Genomic DNA, 19,401 nt, shown 5'->3' on the forward strand with positions numbered 1-19,401 from the left:
GATATACTCTTGATAATAATACCGATAATGATCATCGATAAAAATATTATAAATGTTAGTTTTACGGATTTTCCGTCGGATGCAATTAACGTATACATGACAGAAACACAGGCCGCAACTTACGTATGTACCTGAGAAATACCGGGCCGCAACTTACGTATATTGTTATCGGAACCTTTTTTTTGGGACGCAACTTACATTTACCGCTTTTACCTACTATAATATATTTTAGTATAAAAATAGATATTAAAATTATTTATCACCTTGTTATCATGGGATGATTAATTTTTACTATTGATTATTAAATTTAAAATAAGTCGTTATCAACAATGATTTTAATATTTGACAATACTTGTTTTTCCTACGAACTTGAATTAATTATATTTAGATACATAAATAAGAAGGTTAATTAATTTATATTTTATATTTTTTTACAGGCTACAGTATGAATTATTTATTATTATTTTTTTTTATTTTATTGACCTATAAAATGTATTTTTGTTTGAATGTTTCTCAGTATATTTACACAACCAATAATTTTCATTGTTTAAATTGTTTTTTATTTTCAAATCGGATATATTTTAGAAATTAGAAGTTATAAAAGCTATAAATTATGAAATAGTGTGATTAACTAACTTGTTCCAATAGGCTTATGTAGTTTTTTTTGTTGCTATCTTTGTTTTTTGCACCGTGTTTATTGTAATCATTTTTATTTAGTATGAGATACTTGTTTTATGGTCTCTAATCTTATATAGTTTTCCATTTTCTAACGATAAATTTTTCTTTTTATATCATATTGTAATATGATATTTGAATACCAATAGAAATTAATAATCTACCAATGACATTTAAAGGACTATAAAACTCGCTAAAGAGAAAATTCACTTAAAGCTTTTCTTAAAATATCTGGTTAAGTGTCAGATAACGCTAATCAGCTAATAACAGATTTTATTAACGGGCACATTTCACCGGTTATGTGTCCGTGAACTTTTAACGACGATGGTAAGTACCTATGGCTCTAAAGGATACACAATTTTTACAAAAATGAGAGAAAACGGAATCAAAGGGATCTCTACGTTCATACAAGGTTACACATAACCAATCTATCCATTTCAACCTTTCGTCCTTAAAAAAAAAAAAAAAATCAAACTCCTTCAGCCTCCCAACACATTGGGAAACATATGTAGATGCATCAATAAATACGGTAGGACTTGCAATCGCAATAATCATCCAGTCGAACAGTCAAACAGCACATCGCATCTTAAAACACAACTCAATTTATACAGCTGAATAGGCATCTAGCTTTATTGAAAGCCACAGAATAAGATTATCCGCAGAGAATAAATGCTCAATCATCTTACTGACTCACTTAGTGCTCTCGAAAACTTAGACAATCCTGAAAAAAACAATGTCATATACAGTCGAATATTGAATAAAATGTTTAAAAACAAAAAACGCATAAATATTGTTAATATTTGGCTGTACTTGATTCTTAGATTAAATATTTTTAAATACCTAAATAATAATATTAATTAATATTTTAAAATTTATTTTCCAGGTGCCGGTAAGAAATATTTTTGATTATTTTTTTTTAATGACATATAATTTATTTTGATTGAAGGTTTCTTGGTAAATTCGCAAAAGCTATATTTTTATTTTTTTTTTTTACATTGTTATTATTCAATTTGAAATCATATTTTATACAATTTTCAAATGTGTAACATTTCTTAAAAATTAGACGTTATAAAAGCTATAAATGATAGGAGAGTGTGGATTATGCCGAATTTACATATAGTTCTCAGGTCAGGTTGAAAATGTATAGTTGTTACTATATAGACTAATAGTATATTTCAGTTTTGAATACAACTGAATAATTAAGGAGTCGTTACAAGTGACATTTGTTTTTTCCGTTTTACAAATGTGTTACATAGCAAGTTTTATCTCCGTTAGTTTAAAAACTAGAGTGAAATAACCTCTTATAAAATTTAAAGCTAAGATTATTATCAAGACAATAACTCTTTTTGAGCTATTTATAGCCAATATAATTTTTTTCTTATTTTGTAAGTTACTATTCAGTTGAAATTAAACCAAATCAAATTTAACTTAGTTATAACAACATTTGGTTTAGTGGAACTCTCATTAGTAAATAGTTGTGATAATTTTGATTTTAATATATTTGGTTAGACTTTAATTTATTAAAGTATCGATTTAGGTAGTTCTTAGATTGTGAATTATAAGGTGTATTATTATTTAATGAATAGTATGTTTATTATTTTATTTATAGTTATCAATAGTATGTACATTTTATATTATTTTTTTTATTTATTTAATTTGTTTATTTAAATTTATGTGATTTGTGTCTCATTACTCCTAACTCATAACTCATAACTCATATTACGTATATGATTATCATCGTCCTCAAATGTTTACTTACTCACTGAGTTTATTACAGCTATTACCTTGTTTAGTTTACAAGCCGTTTCCTATAATTGGGTTTAAGTATTGGAAATTAATATCGTTGCCCAGATAGACCTATAACTTAAAATATTGTAGTTAAGAAGAACGTCATATTGTTCAGAATTCAAAAAGTTATCGAATACCAAATGTCGGTTTAAGGTGTTTTAGGACATAGTCAGTTACCAATATTTTTCTGTCAACGTCAATTTTATTTTATTCGTATGGTCAAAAGCTTGAAAATTTAATACAAGGCTACTAATATATTGTTACAATGATAATTAAAAATATTAAAAAAAACATTGTCACAATTTTTTTTTATATGAGCATTTAAAATTAGAAATTAAAAAAATATATATTTTGTAGTTAAACAATGATTACTTGTATACCTAAGGATTAACAAGTTTAAAAAATGGTTCCACGTAAATTGGTAAATAGTTTACTTTAGTCGCAATAAATTCAGGAAATTCCGTTTAATATATCATAGGCTGACTGACCGTTTTCGCTCAGAATCGTTTTTCTTATACAATACTAGTATATCATTGAATTCGAATTTAACACCATCCATTATATTGACCCACTTGTGACCTATTGTACAGCAGAGCGACACCCATTTGCCCACATTTTTTATTATTTAATTTCCAATTGTGAAAAGAAGAACGTGGTCCCTTATTTTGTATTCATTTAAAATATGCTATTCATTTTTAGATTATATATTCTACTATTGATTTGTTTAATTAAGTTTTATATACCTAATGATTATTATTATAATTTTATGTAGAGATTATTGGTACGTACATTTTTTTATTATTTATTTTATTCTGTTTAAGATTTCAAGATTATAATATCAGGTGTAATATTTATTATTTCATCCATTAGCTTGAATGTCATTGTTAATTAACATACCATGGAATAAACGTAAACAAAATCGATGATTGTCATCGAGTTAAGATATTAAATTAAGTTAGGTTGCTAATATACACAGTAGGTACATTTAACTCATGAGAGTACACAACAGTATTAGTATAGAGTCATGGTGTACTGTTTTGAATATAATAGAATTTATACACTCACCAAAGACGGCACTGCTGCGGGCCACAGACGGCGGCCCCGCGCGTTTCCCACAGGGTAGACGACATCGGGGACGAAATGCCTCGAACACAACAGAGATGTGTGGTTCACCAGAAATCCTTGGTCCATTTGTGGATAAATTAGACATTGAAGATCAAAAACATTAAAATACATGTCGTTTGTTAATTCTTAATTCATAAGATACTGTTTTAAAAATATCACATTCAAAATGAATATTTCCCTAAAAGAATAGAACATTAGGTGGTTTCTGACGGTTCTGTGAATTATAAATCGAATACCTTTCAAATGTGAAGCACACAAAATAATAAGTATATATATTTGTTTAAATATCTATTCTTAATTAATATGCACATATAACTATACTACATTATACATAATATGATATAGGTACGGAAGTCAATATTGATAACATCAGAATTCATACTTTTTAAATTTCTGAAGAGAAAATAAGAATTTAATTTTGTACTTAATTTTCTAATATTGTATTATAATATATATTTTTGTAGCGATGTTTGGTAAGTACCTATATTTGATGTTTATTTTTATTGTCATATTTTTACTATCCCTTCTCGTGAAATGGCCAGAATACAAATTAAATATTTTTGTTAACTTAATATATCATGTATTGAAGGGATGTGTATTCAAAAATTGTTATTGAATATTTGAATTTGTTGTATATAACACTGCTAACGAATGACGTATGGCGTTTGCAGCTTCAAATTTTTTCCTTAGACCTCATATAACAAACGTATAACTTATGTGAATATTTTTTCTAAAGAAAATACATTTTCATAATTCCATATAACTAGTTGTTATTTATTCTTTCAGAATAATTTTATCTTACTATCATGTAATTATAATGGTGCCTATACTATTCGTTCTTGTCCGCAAGCCCCTTAAATTTAATTTGTCATGTCTACATATCGTTTTGACTTTTTTAGAAATAACATATTTATTTATTTTGTTTGCTTTACTATAGATACCATTAATAAATAAATAAATTATTAAAGATTGGAGTAACATTTTATAAAATTATGATGCATTTTTTTCCCCAACAAAATGTATATTAATCCTTAATCATAGTGTAATCTATATTGAACACTATCCTAATCAATTAAAAATTATCATTTGCAGTGAAAAATACAGGCAGTACGTATTATTTAATAATTTTTAATATTTAATAGTTTAATAATAATAATATTTCTTTGGAATCGGTCGTTGAAATGTTTGTGGTTTTGTTGGAGTTCATTGAAAATTATTTTTAAATGGATAGGTATAAAAAAAAATTAGAAATGCAATTTTGATATTAATTAAAGCACTAAGTTTAGAGAAACCATGTACTACTTTATATTTCATTTTTTTCACCGAATATATTTGTTTTTATACCCACTAAATTGCAAAAAGAATTTGAACATCTCCGACTCGATAGCTTCTAAAATGTAACATATTATTTGATATTTATAGCATGTTTATTGTCATAGATATCGTATCAACTACTCTTTTGACGCTATACTAGTTTTGGTGCATCCATTCCCAATTCAGTTAATTTACTTAAACCCAGTGTTGTGGTGATTACATGTATAGTCAACGTTTCGCCTGACTTTGAAATATGATCCTGAAATTTGATGTTCAACTGCGGAATTACTGAATCGGTTGATTTATGTTATTTGATTGTAGACTCATTGGAAATAGTTTCGAAGTGAAACATAGCTATTCCTTATGATTGTGCCAAATTTAATTTGTGCATCTTTCTGTCAGTGTTGCCCACCTAGTACCATGGTTTTCAAAGTCATCTCTAATGATTGTATAATGTTGGTAGCTCTTCCGGCTATATGTATATTTTGATCTTAAATAGAAAATCTTTTAAGCTGGTAAAGTTTTTAAAATAAACGAGTGCCATTAACTTACCATTATATGCGGACCAATCCTAGAAATCCAAAAAATATCAATTATTTATGTACAATATAATATTAATAAGAAAATATTATATTTTGTTTATTTTATTATTGTTTTGAAGAATATTCTACTATGTTAATTTCTTAGTCAGTGTTTAGAACTAACTTGTTCCAAATAAGGTTGGCTTATGTAGTTATTTTGTTGCTATCTTTGTTTTTTGGACTGAATTTATTGTAATCATTTTTATTTTGTATGAGATACCTGTTTTATGGTATATAATCTTATAAAGTTATCAATTTTCTAACGATACATTTTTTTTTTATATCAAATTAAAATATGATGTTCGAATAACATTAGAAATTATTAATCTACCAATGAAATTTAAAGAGCTATAATAAGGTAAGTCCCTATGGCCCTAAAGGATACAAAATTTTTACAAAAATGAGAGAAAACGCAATCAAAGGGATCTCTACGTTCATACAAGCTTACACCTAACCAATCTATCTAATTCAACCTTTGTTCATCAAAAAAAAAAAAAAAAAATCAAACTTATTTAGCCTACCAACACATTGGGAAACATATTATGTGGATGCATCAATAAATACGGTAGGACTTGCAATCGCAATAATCATCCAGTCGAACAGTCAAACAGCACATCGCATCTTAAAACACAACTCAATTTATACAGCTGAATAGGCATCTAGCTTTATTGAAAGCCACAGAATAAGATTATCCGCAGAGAATAAATGCTCGATCATCTTACTGACTCACTTAGTGCTCTCGAAAACTTAGACAATCCTGAAAAAAACAATGTCATATACAGTCGAATATTGAATAAAATGTTTAAAAACAAAAAACGCATAAATATTGTTAATATATATGGCTGTACTTGATTCTTAGATTAAATATTTTAAATACATAAATAATAATATTAATTAATATTTTTATAATCTATTTTCCAGCTGCCGGTAAGAAAACATTTTTGATTATTTTTTTTAATGACTTATAATTCATTTTTGTTTGAAAGTTTCTTGGTAAATTCACAAAAGCAATATTTTTATTTTTTTTTTATATAGTTTTTTCATGAATTGGAAATTATATAAAATACAATTTTGAAATCTGTAACACTCTTTAGAAATAAGACGTTATAAAAGCTATAAAAGATAGGTGACTGTGAATTTTCCCGAATTTATCTATTGTTCTCAGGTCAGCTACATACCTACTTGTGATTCCGATATCGTTTATAGTATGGTTTGATATGTGCAAATATATTTTGCTCACCTAATCTAACCTTATTAAAATGGTTCTTTTGTTTTTCACGGCACTTTTAAAAACTACTGTGATATTTTTACTTTTGACCCCCCAATGTACCAACTAGATTCACTTTCCTATCAGAAAAGATACTATGAAGAAAATCTAAGAATTTTTACTGTCCTATAACGTGATGACAGACACAAAAAAAAAATTAAAAAAAAAAAAATCCACACATCATTGTAAAATCAATACATTCATCGTTTCACTCACAATCTAAAAATTATATATTCCAATTTAAAAAAAAAATTATAATTTAAACATATGCTCAAAAAAAAAAAAATTACTAGTTCCTATGTATTTATTAACTTATTATTTTTTTTTTTAAAATGTGTACAGACAATTTTTTATATTTCCTTATGGGGACTTACGTTTTACTCTTCTTATCGACATCGTATAGTAAAACCCTTCAGGGCAGACTTAATTGACTAAGAAGGAAGTCTTCCCAGCGAAACTTGTCTTGCAGTCTGTGAGGCGATCAATGATGCAATGTTCAGAGTGATTGCGGCATGACACTGGTTAGGCTATAGTTCTTAGGTCAGCTACATACGATGTATGTCTGCGATTCTGATATTTATTGTGTGGTTTGATAGGACGTGCAAATATATTTTGCTCACCTAATCTAACCTAATTAAAATGGTTCTTTTAAACTTGTATGTTCCTAAAATATGTTTGAATTCTTTATATTTGTTGGAATGCATTTGAACATAGTGTACGGACACTAAAAATATTATATTTTTTTTGTATGAGCTATTATTATGATAGTCGTATATTTTAAAAAAATAAAGAATATAATATATTCTTTAATTATTTAGGAATAATATTATGATTATTCCTAGATAATTTATTAAAAAAAAATGAATTATTACACAAATTAAAATCAAATTTAAATTTGTTTTCTATTTATACGAATATCATATTATTTCAAATTTGGACCCCATTTTGTAAAACTATCAAGAGCTTATCAAACAAATTACTAGATTCACCACTTTTATCACATTAAATTATAATTATTTTATAACTATACTAATAAATTACCAATGGTTATTTTATTTATAGAAAACAATTTAGGTAAGTTGTTTTTTATTTATTTATACAATTTTATATTAGATCCTAATCTAATATCAATCGATATTGACGTCCTACTCGTTGATACCTAACATGACTATATTTTAATTACCCTCCCTATAGTAATGTTATAAACTATACATCTTATAAAACGTTGTGCAACTCTGCTGAATAAATAAAACTGCGTGCCAATACACAATACCCATCACCTACTTTAACGGTACCGTCGTTACTACGTCGGCCTTTTTATTCTGATTGGATAGATCTTTAGTGATATGCCAACCATCTAACATTCAAAGAAATATATAGGAAATAAAAATATTATTTTTGTTTGTAAGTTTCTTGGTAAATTTACAAAAGCAATATTTTTATTTTTTTTTTACATTGTTTTTTAAATATTTGGAAATCATATTACGATATTGGATTTGCACGGTTAAATTAATGAATTCTCTTCATATTTATTACGTTACCCCTATAGTTTTTAAGTTGTGAATCATAAGGGATAATTTAATTTATTAAATACTATGTTTATTGTTCTATTTTTAGAAATAAAGGGTATGTATATATCATATTATTTATTTGTTTATTTTTAATTTTCTTAATTTGTTTAATTCAATTTATGTAATTTGTATCTCATAAGTCATACCTAAGTTATAACTTGTATTTTGATCATCATCATCATCCTCAAAGGTTTACTTATTAAACGAGTACTATTATTGCTATGAATTTGTTTAGTTGACAGAACGTCGCCCATTGTGTAGACCTATGCACCTTCTATATTTAATATCGACTATTCAAGGTTCTTTAAACTATAAACATCAATCAACTTACATTTACTTTACTTTGGTACACGGAACGGGGCTTGAAATTAAATGAAACTTCTTTTCTTTTACCGTACGTCCAAGAGAATATCCTCAAAAATAACTCAAGAACAAACCTATACAAAGTAAAATAACTTGGGCTATAACCTTGAAATGCCAGCTTAGATGAGCAGTGAGCACACTACACATTCACCTCAAATGTAGAACACTCAAAAATTGAAGACACCAACTACAACAAATACTTATTTACCTTTAAACATGTCCATTAAATCCAGAGTTATTATAATATACAACATTTTACTAAAACCAATATAGATGCCTATATGATACACAACTCGGGGGGTATTTAATCCAATACTTCTAGTGTATACAATTAGAATTTACGATGGATGCTTATAAAATAAATTGGAACACAATTTATTCTTATTATGAATCTGAAAAACTAAAACCAACCTAACATAGTGATAACAACATACATTATAGTGGGACCCTCATTAGTAAATCTTGTGAAATTCTTGGTTATAATATATTTTGTAGGACAGTTATAAATTAAAGTATCACTGTAAATCTTAGATTGTAAATCATAAGGTAAAATATTAATTGTTTATTATTTTATTTCTAGATTTTATAGGTACGTGCATTTTGTATTATTGTTTTATTTATTTTTTAATTTGATCAATTGTTTAATTCAGTTAATGTGATAAATTGTGTTGAAATATACAATTGATATTAGTATTCGAACCATGTAAACACACGTGCGTGTACAATGTCAGTTTCTAATAGATACATATGCAGTTACGATATAGCTGGGCCACACTTTTACTATCGATTTGTATATTGTATATGGATAAAGGATGACCTCAAGGATGACCATATATAGGGCTTTTGAAGTATGTAATACTCACTTGCACAAGCACCGTCGTACAGTGCGTATACGGTGTGTGTGTGTGTACTGTCACGTTAAATTGTCCAGTTGTACGTTATTATATATTATACTTATTCATAATCATATTGTCGTGTTATTATTAATTTATATTAATACTAAAGTCATTAGTCCGTCAAGCTTCACTTTCAACAGGTTACGGGCTCAGACACACAGTCTAGTGGATTCGTGATCGAAGTATTTTTATATCTGTATTAACGCAGAAAAATACAACCAGTCGGAGATACCCTGGATTTTGGAAAACGGCGGAACATTTTACATAGGTAAATGTTGTTGGTAAATTGTTATACAGGTCAAGTATACGGAAGACATCAGTCATGGAAGACTCGGTGAAGATACAAAAATTATGTGCGCAAAACTGGCCGTTATGGAAGTTCCAGACGAAGGTCCTACTTAATGCCTTGGAAGTAGGTGGTATAGTTTCAGGCAAATGAACTAAACCAGGATTACCTATCAAAAAGTCTTTGGAAACAGAGACGAACGAGGATGCCAAATAACGTTGGCAAAAGCAAACAAATGCTTGGCTAAAAGCGGACGGTAAATGTCGAAAGTCATGAGTTACCTCATTGGACGAAGGTCCACTACAATATTTCATTAACTGTGAGTCTGCATTTGAAATGTGGGAGAAATTTCTGAGTATTTACGAGCAGAAGTCTGAGGCAAGTATACATTTGCTTCAACAGAAATTGTTCAGTTATTCAAGGGAACTGACAGATAACATTTCGAAGCATATTTCTAAATTGGTCAATTGAGGAAGGAAACTGATTGTAGCGGGTGAACCTGTTTCGGACAACATGGTTATGACAAAAATTTTTATGACGTTACCAAATGAATATAATCATTTTTACAGCGCATGGGATTCTATCCCAGCGAGAAGTAAAACAGTAAATAATTTAACTAGTCGTTTGTTCATCGAATAATTACGGATGCTCCATATTAAAGGTGAAGTTGGTGAACAAGAGAAATCGAGTGCATTTCCAGTCAAATTTCAAAACAGATCTAATGGAAGAAACGGCAGTTATGGTAAAGGTAAAAAAAAAGTTTACTAATAAAAATAATATTAAATGTTATTACTGTGGTAAACTTGGACATTATAAATGAGAATGTAGGAATTACCTACGTAGTATGAACGGTAGCAAATCCGGTACTACATATACAAATTTAAATGCATTTGTAAGCAATTCAAGGATAAATAATACTACAACAGATACATGGGTATTAGACTCAGGAGCGTCGGATCATATGAGCGAGAACATAGAATGGTTTATAAGTTATGAACCATTGAAATGCATACAACAGGTAACAATAGGTGTCGGAACAATTAATCTGTATGCAACAGGAAAAGGTAATATTAATATGTTATCATACGTGAATGGTAATTGGAATAAAAATTACTTGGCAAATGTATTGCACGTGTCGGGATTAAAATTTTATTTATTCTCGTGCGGGTCAGCATCAGACAGAGGCTTAGAGTTAACGTCGGACAATAAAACGTGTGGATTTACAAAAAATGGAGAACCCGTATGTGCAGGTAAGCGCAGCGGAAGATTGTTTGAATTACAGATCAAAGTCGAAGTGCCGTCGAAAGCTGAATGTTATGCGAACATTGCAGTTGAAAAACGATTAGAAGTATGGCACAAGCGTTTAGCTCACCAGAATATTCAATACGTGAGGAATTGTTTGTCAAAACAGAATATTGATTATTCAGCCAAGGATGATCAATTTGTATGCAGCGACTGCATAATCGGGAAACAACACCGTCAATCATTCAGTAAAAGTGAGACGGAATATTTTAACGTTGGTATTTAATACATGAATATTTATGTGGACCGATACAGAGGAATTCTATCGGAATGTCAAAATATTTTCTTCTGTTTAGAGATGACTACTCACGTTATAGAACCGTATATTTTATTAAAAATAAATACGAAGTAAAAATATTATGGAAACATTTATAAAAAGTGTTAAAACAGAAATAGGATCTATAAGGTCAAAATATTAACGACGGATAACGGGTTAGAATTAGAAACAAGGATATTACAGGTATTCTATAGAAATATGGCATACGACACAAAACTACGGTAGCATATATGCCGGAACAGAACGGGAAAGTCGAGCATAATAACAGAACAATAGTAAAATCTGCCAGGACAATGATTAGTGCAAAAAATCTTGATGTGTCATCATGGGCAGAAGCTGTGAACACTGCAGTTTATACACTTAATCCAACCGGAACGAGTTCACAGGATGGTAAGCCACCTTACGAGTTATATTATACAGTCTTGCCTGATATTAAACATTTACAAGTTTTTGGTACTACGGTATATACACACATACCAAATCAAAAACGTCAGAAATGGGATCCAAAAAGTGAAAAAGGAATATTTGTTGGCTATTCGAATAGCAAGAAGGGTTATCGTGTGCAGAGACATTATATTCGAAGACAAATGTAATAAATATGAAAATATAATTTCAGACACATTAGAGTTTACAGAGACTCAGATGATTTCAGCAGGCCTTCACCAGAAGGATGAACAAACAACAATCGATAACAGAAATGTTATAGTTCTATGTGACAGGAATACACTTGAGAAGCCGATCAGGTATAATGTGTCATCATTCATCGCTAATTGCGACCAGCCACTGAATCATGACGAAGCGATTGCTGGCCCACATAAAAACGAATGGGAGAACGCTTTGCACGATGAAATAACGTCATTACACGAAAACAACACCTGGTTACTAGTTAATTTGCCTCAGGGCAAGGTTGCATTACGTAATGCATGGGTATTCAAAACCAAAAATAAAACTGACGGTAATATCGATAAATTTAAGGCCAGATTGTTCATCAAGGTTGTTCACAGAAGTACGGTATAGATAACAGTGAAACATTTTCGCCAGATACGAATCAATAAGGGCGATATTCGCAGTAGCAGCTGTGGAAAAATTAATATTACGACAATTCGACATAAAGACAGCTTTTCTGTACAGAGAACTACAGGAAGAAATATACATGGTACAACCACCAGGTTACGAATATGGATCGAATAAAGTATGTAAGCTTCAGCGAAGTTTGTATGGCTTAAAACAAAGTCCAAGATGTTGGAATATACGCTTTAAGAACTTTTTAAATGCATTTGCTTTACAATATACTGAAGCGGATGCATGCGTATTGAAAGCTGATAACAGCCAAATTATTCTTGCAATATTTGTTGACGATGGTAATCGTGGCAGATAATGAAAATATAATAGAGCAACTTTTAACGAACTTGGAAAAGGAGTTTGAGATTAAAATGGGAAATATAAAATATTTTCTAGGTATGCAGGTAAACATAATGGAAAATGGGTCATTATTTGTACATCAGACAAATTATGTAAGTATAGTATAGTTAATAAATTTAATACGCTGCACGCCAAGGAACTTTAAATTCCGATAGACAAATCACATACAATGGAACAAGAAGAAGGTATTAATATATCGAGTGAAGATATTCCTTATAGGCAGGCAGTAGGTAGCTGACTGATCTTATCACAGGTAACAAGACCAGATATAGCATATGCAGTAAACTTTGCTAGTCGTTATTTAGCAAAACCAACTAAAGCTCATTGGAACTTGATAAAACGGATTATACGATATGTTAAACGAACATTTAATTATGGCTTGTATTTTAATAATAATACACAATTGTTATTAGAAATATTTAGCGATGCAGATTACGCAGGTGACGTTCAGACACGACGTTCAACGTCAGAATATCTATTCAGATATGGGTTTAGCATATATCATGGACATCGCTAAGACAACATCGCGTGTCATTATCATCGAAAGAGGCTGAATATATATAGGCCAGTGAAGCTGTCAAAGGGATCATGTGGATTACGCGGCTGATAATAAGCTTATAAACAACAGGTGATAAACAACATTATACATTGATAATCAGCTGTACGTTTAGTTAAGAATCCGGAGTTTCATAAGAGGACAAAACACATAGACGTGCGATACCATTTCATACGGGAGAAATATGAAGATGGACAATTTCAACTACAATACATTGGGATAGAGGACCAGATTGCGGACATCCTACCCAAGCCTTTGGTAAAGAAAAGATTCGAGAAACTACGGTCAGCCATAGGAGTGACTACAATTAAAGAAATTATTAATTGAGGGAGGGTATTGAAATATATAATTAATATTAGTATTCAAACCATGTAAACACACGTGCGTGTACAATGTCAGTTTCTAATAGATACATATGCAGTTACGATATAGCTTGGTCACACTTTAATTATCGATTTCTATATTGTATACGGATAAAGGATGACCTCAACTATGAATATATATAGGGCTTTTGAAGTATGTAATACTCACTTGCACAGGCACCGTCGTACAGTGCGTATACGGTGTGTGTGTACTGTCACGTTAAATTGTCCAGTTGTACGTTATTATATATTATACTTATACATAGTCATATTGTCGTGTTATTATTAATTTATTTTAATACTAAAGTCATTAGTCCGCCAAGCTTCACTTTCAACAATTGTGTCTCATAAGTCATAATTTATATCATCATCATCCCCAAATTTTTCTTTACCTACTCAATGAGTAATATTATAGCTATGAACCCGTTTAGTTGACAAACCGTCACCCAACATTGGGTATGACAATTTTCTATTACTATTATTGTTCAGATACACTTTTTATATAATTTTGACTACTCAATGTTCTAAAACTATACAAATCAATCAACTAACATTTTAAAGTATATCTTACTATTATTAACATTTCAACATATCTTTCGTTCGATTTAAAATCGGTCTATATAAACGAATATTTTAATATTAAAAGCATTACTATAATTTGATTATTCTGTGTTTAAAATTATACGGTAGGGCCATAGTTTAATATTAATATACTAATATTAAGCACAAATTATTATAATTACTATTTTTTTTTTTTAGAAAGAATAGCGACGAGTACGTATATAGCTGTATATTATATTTAATTTTGTGTAAAATGTATAAATAACCATTGAGTGACATTTTTCACTGTACAAATTCTTTAAAGTATATGCTTTAAATAATCTTTGGAGTATATATGAATTCCATCGTTTAAATTTATTAAAAAACTAATAATATATATTATATAAAATTAAAATAAAATAACACTAAAATAACTAAGTAAATCATCCAATATTTTGATTCGTTTATTATAAAGAATACAAATTATAAGTAATTATCTTTAAATTCTACAATTTGGACTAATAAAAAAAAAAAATTGGGTAAGTGGGTGTCCCTCTGCTGTAAAGTAGGTTACAAGTAACTGGGTCACTGCTATGGATGGTGTTAAATTTGAATTCAATGATATGACATTAAATATTTTAAACTATAAAATAATTATTATATTTTGAATTTTATACATTTTGTCAAAGTTCGAACTTTAAATGCTTATAAAAAAAATTGTGACTATGAATTTTTACTATATTTCATCTGTCTCTGAATAGAATAATAAACTAAAAACATTGGAAACTGAAAATTTCTGTAAACACCTCAAAATAATTGTTAATAGTGTATAGAAAATTATATTATAAACATTCAGTCAATTACGTCTCATGCATCTTGTCGAAAGTCAATTTTGTGTAAAAATTTCCGTTTTTCATATATTTTATTTTAGTGCTATTGAAAACTACTGGGAAATTTTAATTTTTATCACCAAAGTACAAACTAGATTTGCTTTCTTATCAGAAAAGATACTGTAGAAGAAAATCAAAGCACTTTTACTGTCCTAAAAGGTGACTACAGACACAAAAATAAAAATACAATATAAATAAATAAACATACATCAATACATCATTGTAAAATCAAAACATTCATTGCTCCGTTCGGAATCTAAAATAGTTGTATATTTATATTTTACATTTAGCCACATTTAATTTGACTTAAACATTAATCTAATATTCAAAGAAACGGAATTTTAATTTCATGTTTTTATATCGACCTTATAAGTCTAATTATATCACGAGGATTGAGGAATAATAATATTATACTTCATGTATCAAGCCATACATAATGTATATTGTAAAAAGGTACCCTGTGTGTGTTTGTGTAATTAACCCACACTCAAGTCTATCATACTTATGGGTCTTAAATTTGATGTATAAGAAACCCCATGAATGTGTAATTCTAAGTCCAATTTTTAGGAGGTGATACACACTTGATTATTAGCTCACTAAAAACGAATGTTTGTAAATATTTGATTATTAGTTGCAATTGGCTACAGAAAATAAATATTTGTTATAATTGTTATAAATTTAGTTTTGTTGTTATTCAAAGACGAATAACTTTAGAAACTCATCATTTTCACCAAGTGTTAAGGGGGCTGGAGTGTAATCCATTCTAAGGAGTAATATCTAGGCATTTTATATTTCAGTTTATATGAGTGTTGTGAATGTGTTGAAAGTAAATAAACATTAGTGTGTGTAATTCGTGGCATGATAGAGACCAAATATGTACCATGTACGCAAGGACAGTAACCTTTTTAATTTATCGGTATCGGTTCCGGTACCGTTTCTCCAACAATAAAATAACAATTCCGGTTCGGTTCTAGTTCTAAGATGAAAAAAAATAAAGGTTCTGGTTACCAATAATTTATAGATTCCAGATAATTCGGTATACCTAAAATATAATAATTTTAAATAGCTATCCGAAAGGCGGGTTTAATTAATAGTACCTATGAGAAATATTAGAAAACTCAATATAATATATCATACATAGATTATACACAAAACTGTAATACCTTTAAAATAAATATGATAAATAAAATTATTTTATTTTTTACCCTAAAAAGTACCTTTTTAATTTGAAAATTCCGGTTCGGTTCCAGTACTTTGTATATTAAAATAAAGGTTGAGATTCCGGTTCTTAATATTTTAAAGGTTCCGGTTCCAGAAACGGTTCTTTAAGGTTCGGTTCCAGTGTACGTCTGCATGTACGTCCGGCATTTTACCCACGCGCATGCACGTGTCAACAAATATCATTATATTATATAAAAGAACAGGCCTATTTTATGTTCCCATTTTGTGACGACGCTATTTAACTTTTTTCAAAGAGTTGTTCCAAATACCTTACTGAGTGTCAACACGTCGCTTGATTTTTAATTTTTTTGTCTAAGGCTTTTGGAGAAGGTGTGTACTGTATTCAATGGTTACAATGATTTAGTGTGTCATTTAAATAATTTAACGATTTTTTATCATAGAGTGGTTTTACCAAATACTTTCCTGAGTGTCACCAGTTCACCAGATTTTTATCTTTGTGGGTGTGTGTGGGTGGTGGGTGGATGAGGGGAAGGGGGAATTTTATTTAAAGAATACTGTTGTTTAACGTGTCATTAAAACAATTTAGCGAGTTTTTTCACAAAGTTATTCCAAATTCTCCTCCAAGTAGTCTATTATTTACAATTTTATTGTTACTTAACAAAATTCAAAACCTGTTGTTTAAGAAGCCGCGAATGTATTTGCCCACCACACAACAAGTCAAAAAGATTATACAACTAAATACGTGCCTGTCGAGGCAAAATTTTATAAATTTCAAAATCGAGTTATATAAATTGCATTTTCAATTAAAATTAGATTTAATTTTTACATTACTTTAATGATTTGTTAAAATTTATTTACTTTATGATTTTATATCCATTTTCGAGATACGCCATAACGCCGATATACGTAACACTGCATTTTAGCCTTTAGGTGTGTTTATTTGCACAGGCGAAGTCGGTTGATACAGCTAGTTACTTTATAAAATTACAATCATTTTTTTCAAAAAATACTGCCAGTGACTTCAATCACAAGTAGGATGTTCCGATTCAAATTTTGAAAGCAGATATGAATTCTCTTCTAAATTTAACTTTCGTACATTTTTCTTATTATATATCAATGTATTTAAGTTTGAATTATGAATATGATCTATTTTTACTATTTTTATTAATACATTTCTAAGTAAAAAAAAAAAAAAAAAAATAAGAAAAATAGATAAGCATAGATAATTTAGTGAAGAATTCAAATTTGCTTACAAAATTAATATCAGAACATTATATTGGGCATAGTGGTTGAAGTTATGAGCTATGTTTTACTTTCGTCTGAAAATTAATCACACTCCAGCCCTCCTTAAAATTGTATTATTATTTACCATACATGCTAAAATTTTCCAATTATTTTGATTCTTTTTGAGCTATATCTTACATTATGTCCATGAGACATTTGTAAAATCTCTTGAATTATTTTTCAGTTAAAAATTCATAAAAGTTTTATTTTCATACCTAACATTTGGAATTTTAATAGATGGTTCTAAACGAGTTTTTCTTCCTCTATCAAAAAAAAAGTTCAACGGAAAGTTATGTTTTTTAAAACAATGCGATATTTTCGATTTTTAAACAAATATTTTAACTATTTTATCTGTTTATTTATACAAGTATGTTAGGATAACCCAAGGTCTCCGCTCAGAAATTTTTTTCGTGTGAAATTATTTATCATTGAATTCAAATCTGACACATCCATTACAACAACATTCTCGATAACTACTGTACAGCAGTGAGGTACCCACTTTCCATGTTTTAACTACAATGATATTGATAAACAATTACTTAAAAAGTATGTACGTACGGCAAACAAAAACATAAGTAAGATAAGTCATGTACATATCCTTCAAATAAATATTGTAATTAGATGAACATTTTTTATCCAAAGAACAATCGGTTCACTGTTGAATCTATTAAATATTTAACATTTTAACCAACAGAGTTACGTTGTTTATATTTGTTATTAGTTATAACGAAAACAATTGGGAACTTTCACATTATTGAAAAAAGTTAATTTTTACAGATTTATCAATAAAATACAGACAATTTTATGGAAATGGTATGTATAATTATTCACTGTGTACCTGTGTATTAAAGCTGTTTAGCACAGAAGGCTGATATATCATGTTTATACCTTTGCGGCACGGATACCTTTTTTTTAATAAACAATTAATGATTTAAGTATTTGAACGAAAGTTAAAATAGTAAAATAAAATTAATAATGAAACTGGAAACTAGGTGCTCACCGTGCTACATAAAGGTTTATCTTTTCCGGGTATTGTGAAAAAATGTAAATCCATTTTTATTTTTCCCGAATACAACAGAACATTACAATTGGAGCACATCCATTCAGTAAAAACATTATTCTTTTTAGTGCTGCATCTGGAACATCTTCTTTCACACTTATTGTGGTTGTTGAACAGCCTGTTCAAGACAAATTAAATTTGATATACAAGGTTAATTTTTCTTCAATACAACTGGGTTTATTTTTGATATATTTTGAGTAAATCTTTTAACATCAATGCTATAGATATAGAATCATAATTATTTTTCAACTTTTTTTTTTATTTTATTTATTTTGATATGTGATTACTTCTTCTTCTTCTTCGGTAAATTTGGCAACTAGGACCATCCCGACATACATCCTTGCCTCCAATTTTCTCTATTCGCTGCCCGTATTCTCCAGTCTAATCCTCCTCCTAACTCTTTCAGATCATTTCTAACTACGTCTTCCCACCTCAGACGTGGTCTTCCCAGTGGTCTTTTTCCAGTAGGGTTTTCTTCTAATACTATGCGTATGAGTGGGTTTTGGCTACGCCAAGCATGCCCCAACCCATGCCAATCTTTTGTTCTTTATTGTTTCAAGTATACTGGGTTTATGGAAGAGTGTTTCTAACTCATCATTTTTCCTTATTCTCCATTCATCGCTTAGCATGTCTGTTACTGGTCCAAAAATCTTTCGCAGT

The 19,401-nt window shown here is 29.1% G+C and overlaps 1 protein-coding gene across 1 annotated transcript in view; it reads left to right on the forward strand.

The window, feature by feature from the left end:
* The window catches only part of LOC100302376 (uncharacterized), a gene marked incomplete in the record, with an annotated part of 87,772 nt that overhangs the window by 64,982 nt on the left and 3,389 nt on the right, over window positions 1-19,401 (forward strand). Inside the window, 3 exon segments of the mRNA NM_001162963.1 lie at window positions 438-443; window positions 14,545-14,559; window positions 18,459-18,494. Of these exon segments, the coding sequence (NP_001156435.1) occupies window positions 438-443; window positions 14,545-14,559; window positions 18,459-18,494 (57 nt within the window).

This window comes from Acyrthosiphon pisum, chromosome A1, assembly GCF_005508785.2.
Source record: "Acyrthosiphon pisum isolate AL4f chromosome A1, pea_aphid_22Mar2018_4r6ur, whole genome shotgun sequence".
In the NCBI taxonomy this organism is placed as follows: domain Eukaryota; kingdom Metazoa; phylum Arthropoda; class Insecta; order Hemiptera; family Aphididae; genus Acyrthosiphon; species Acyrthosiphon pisum.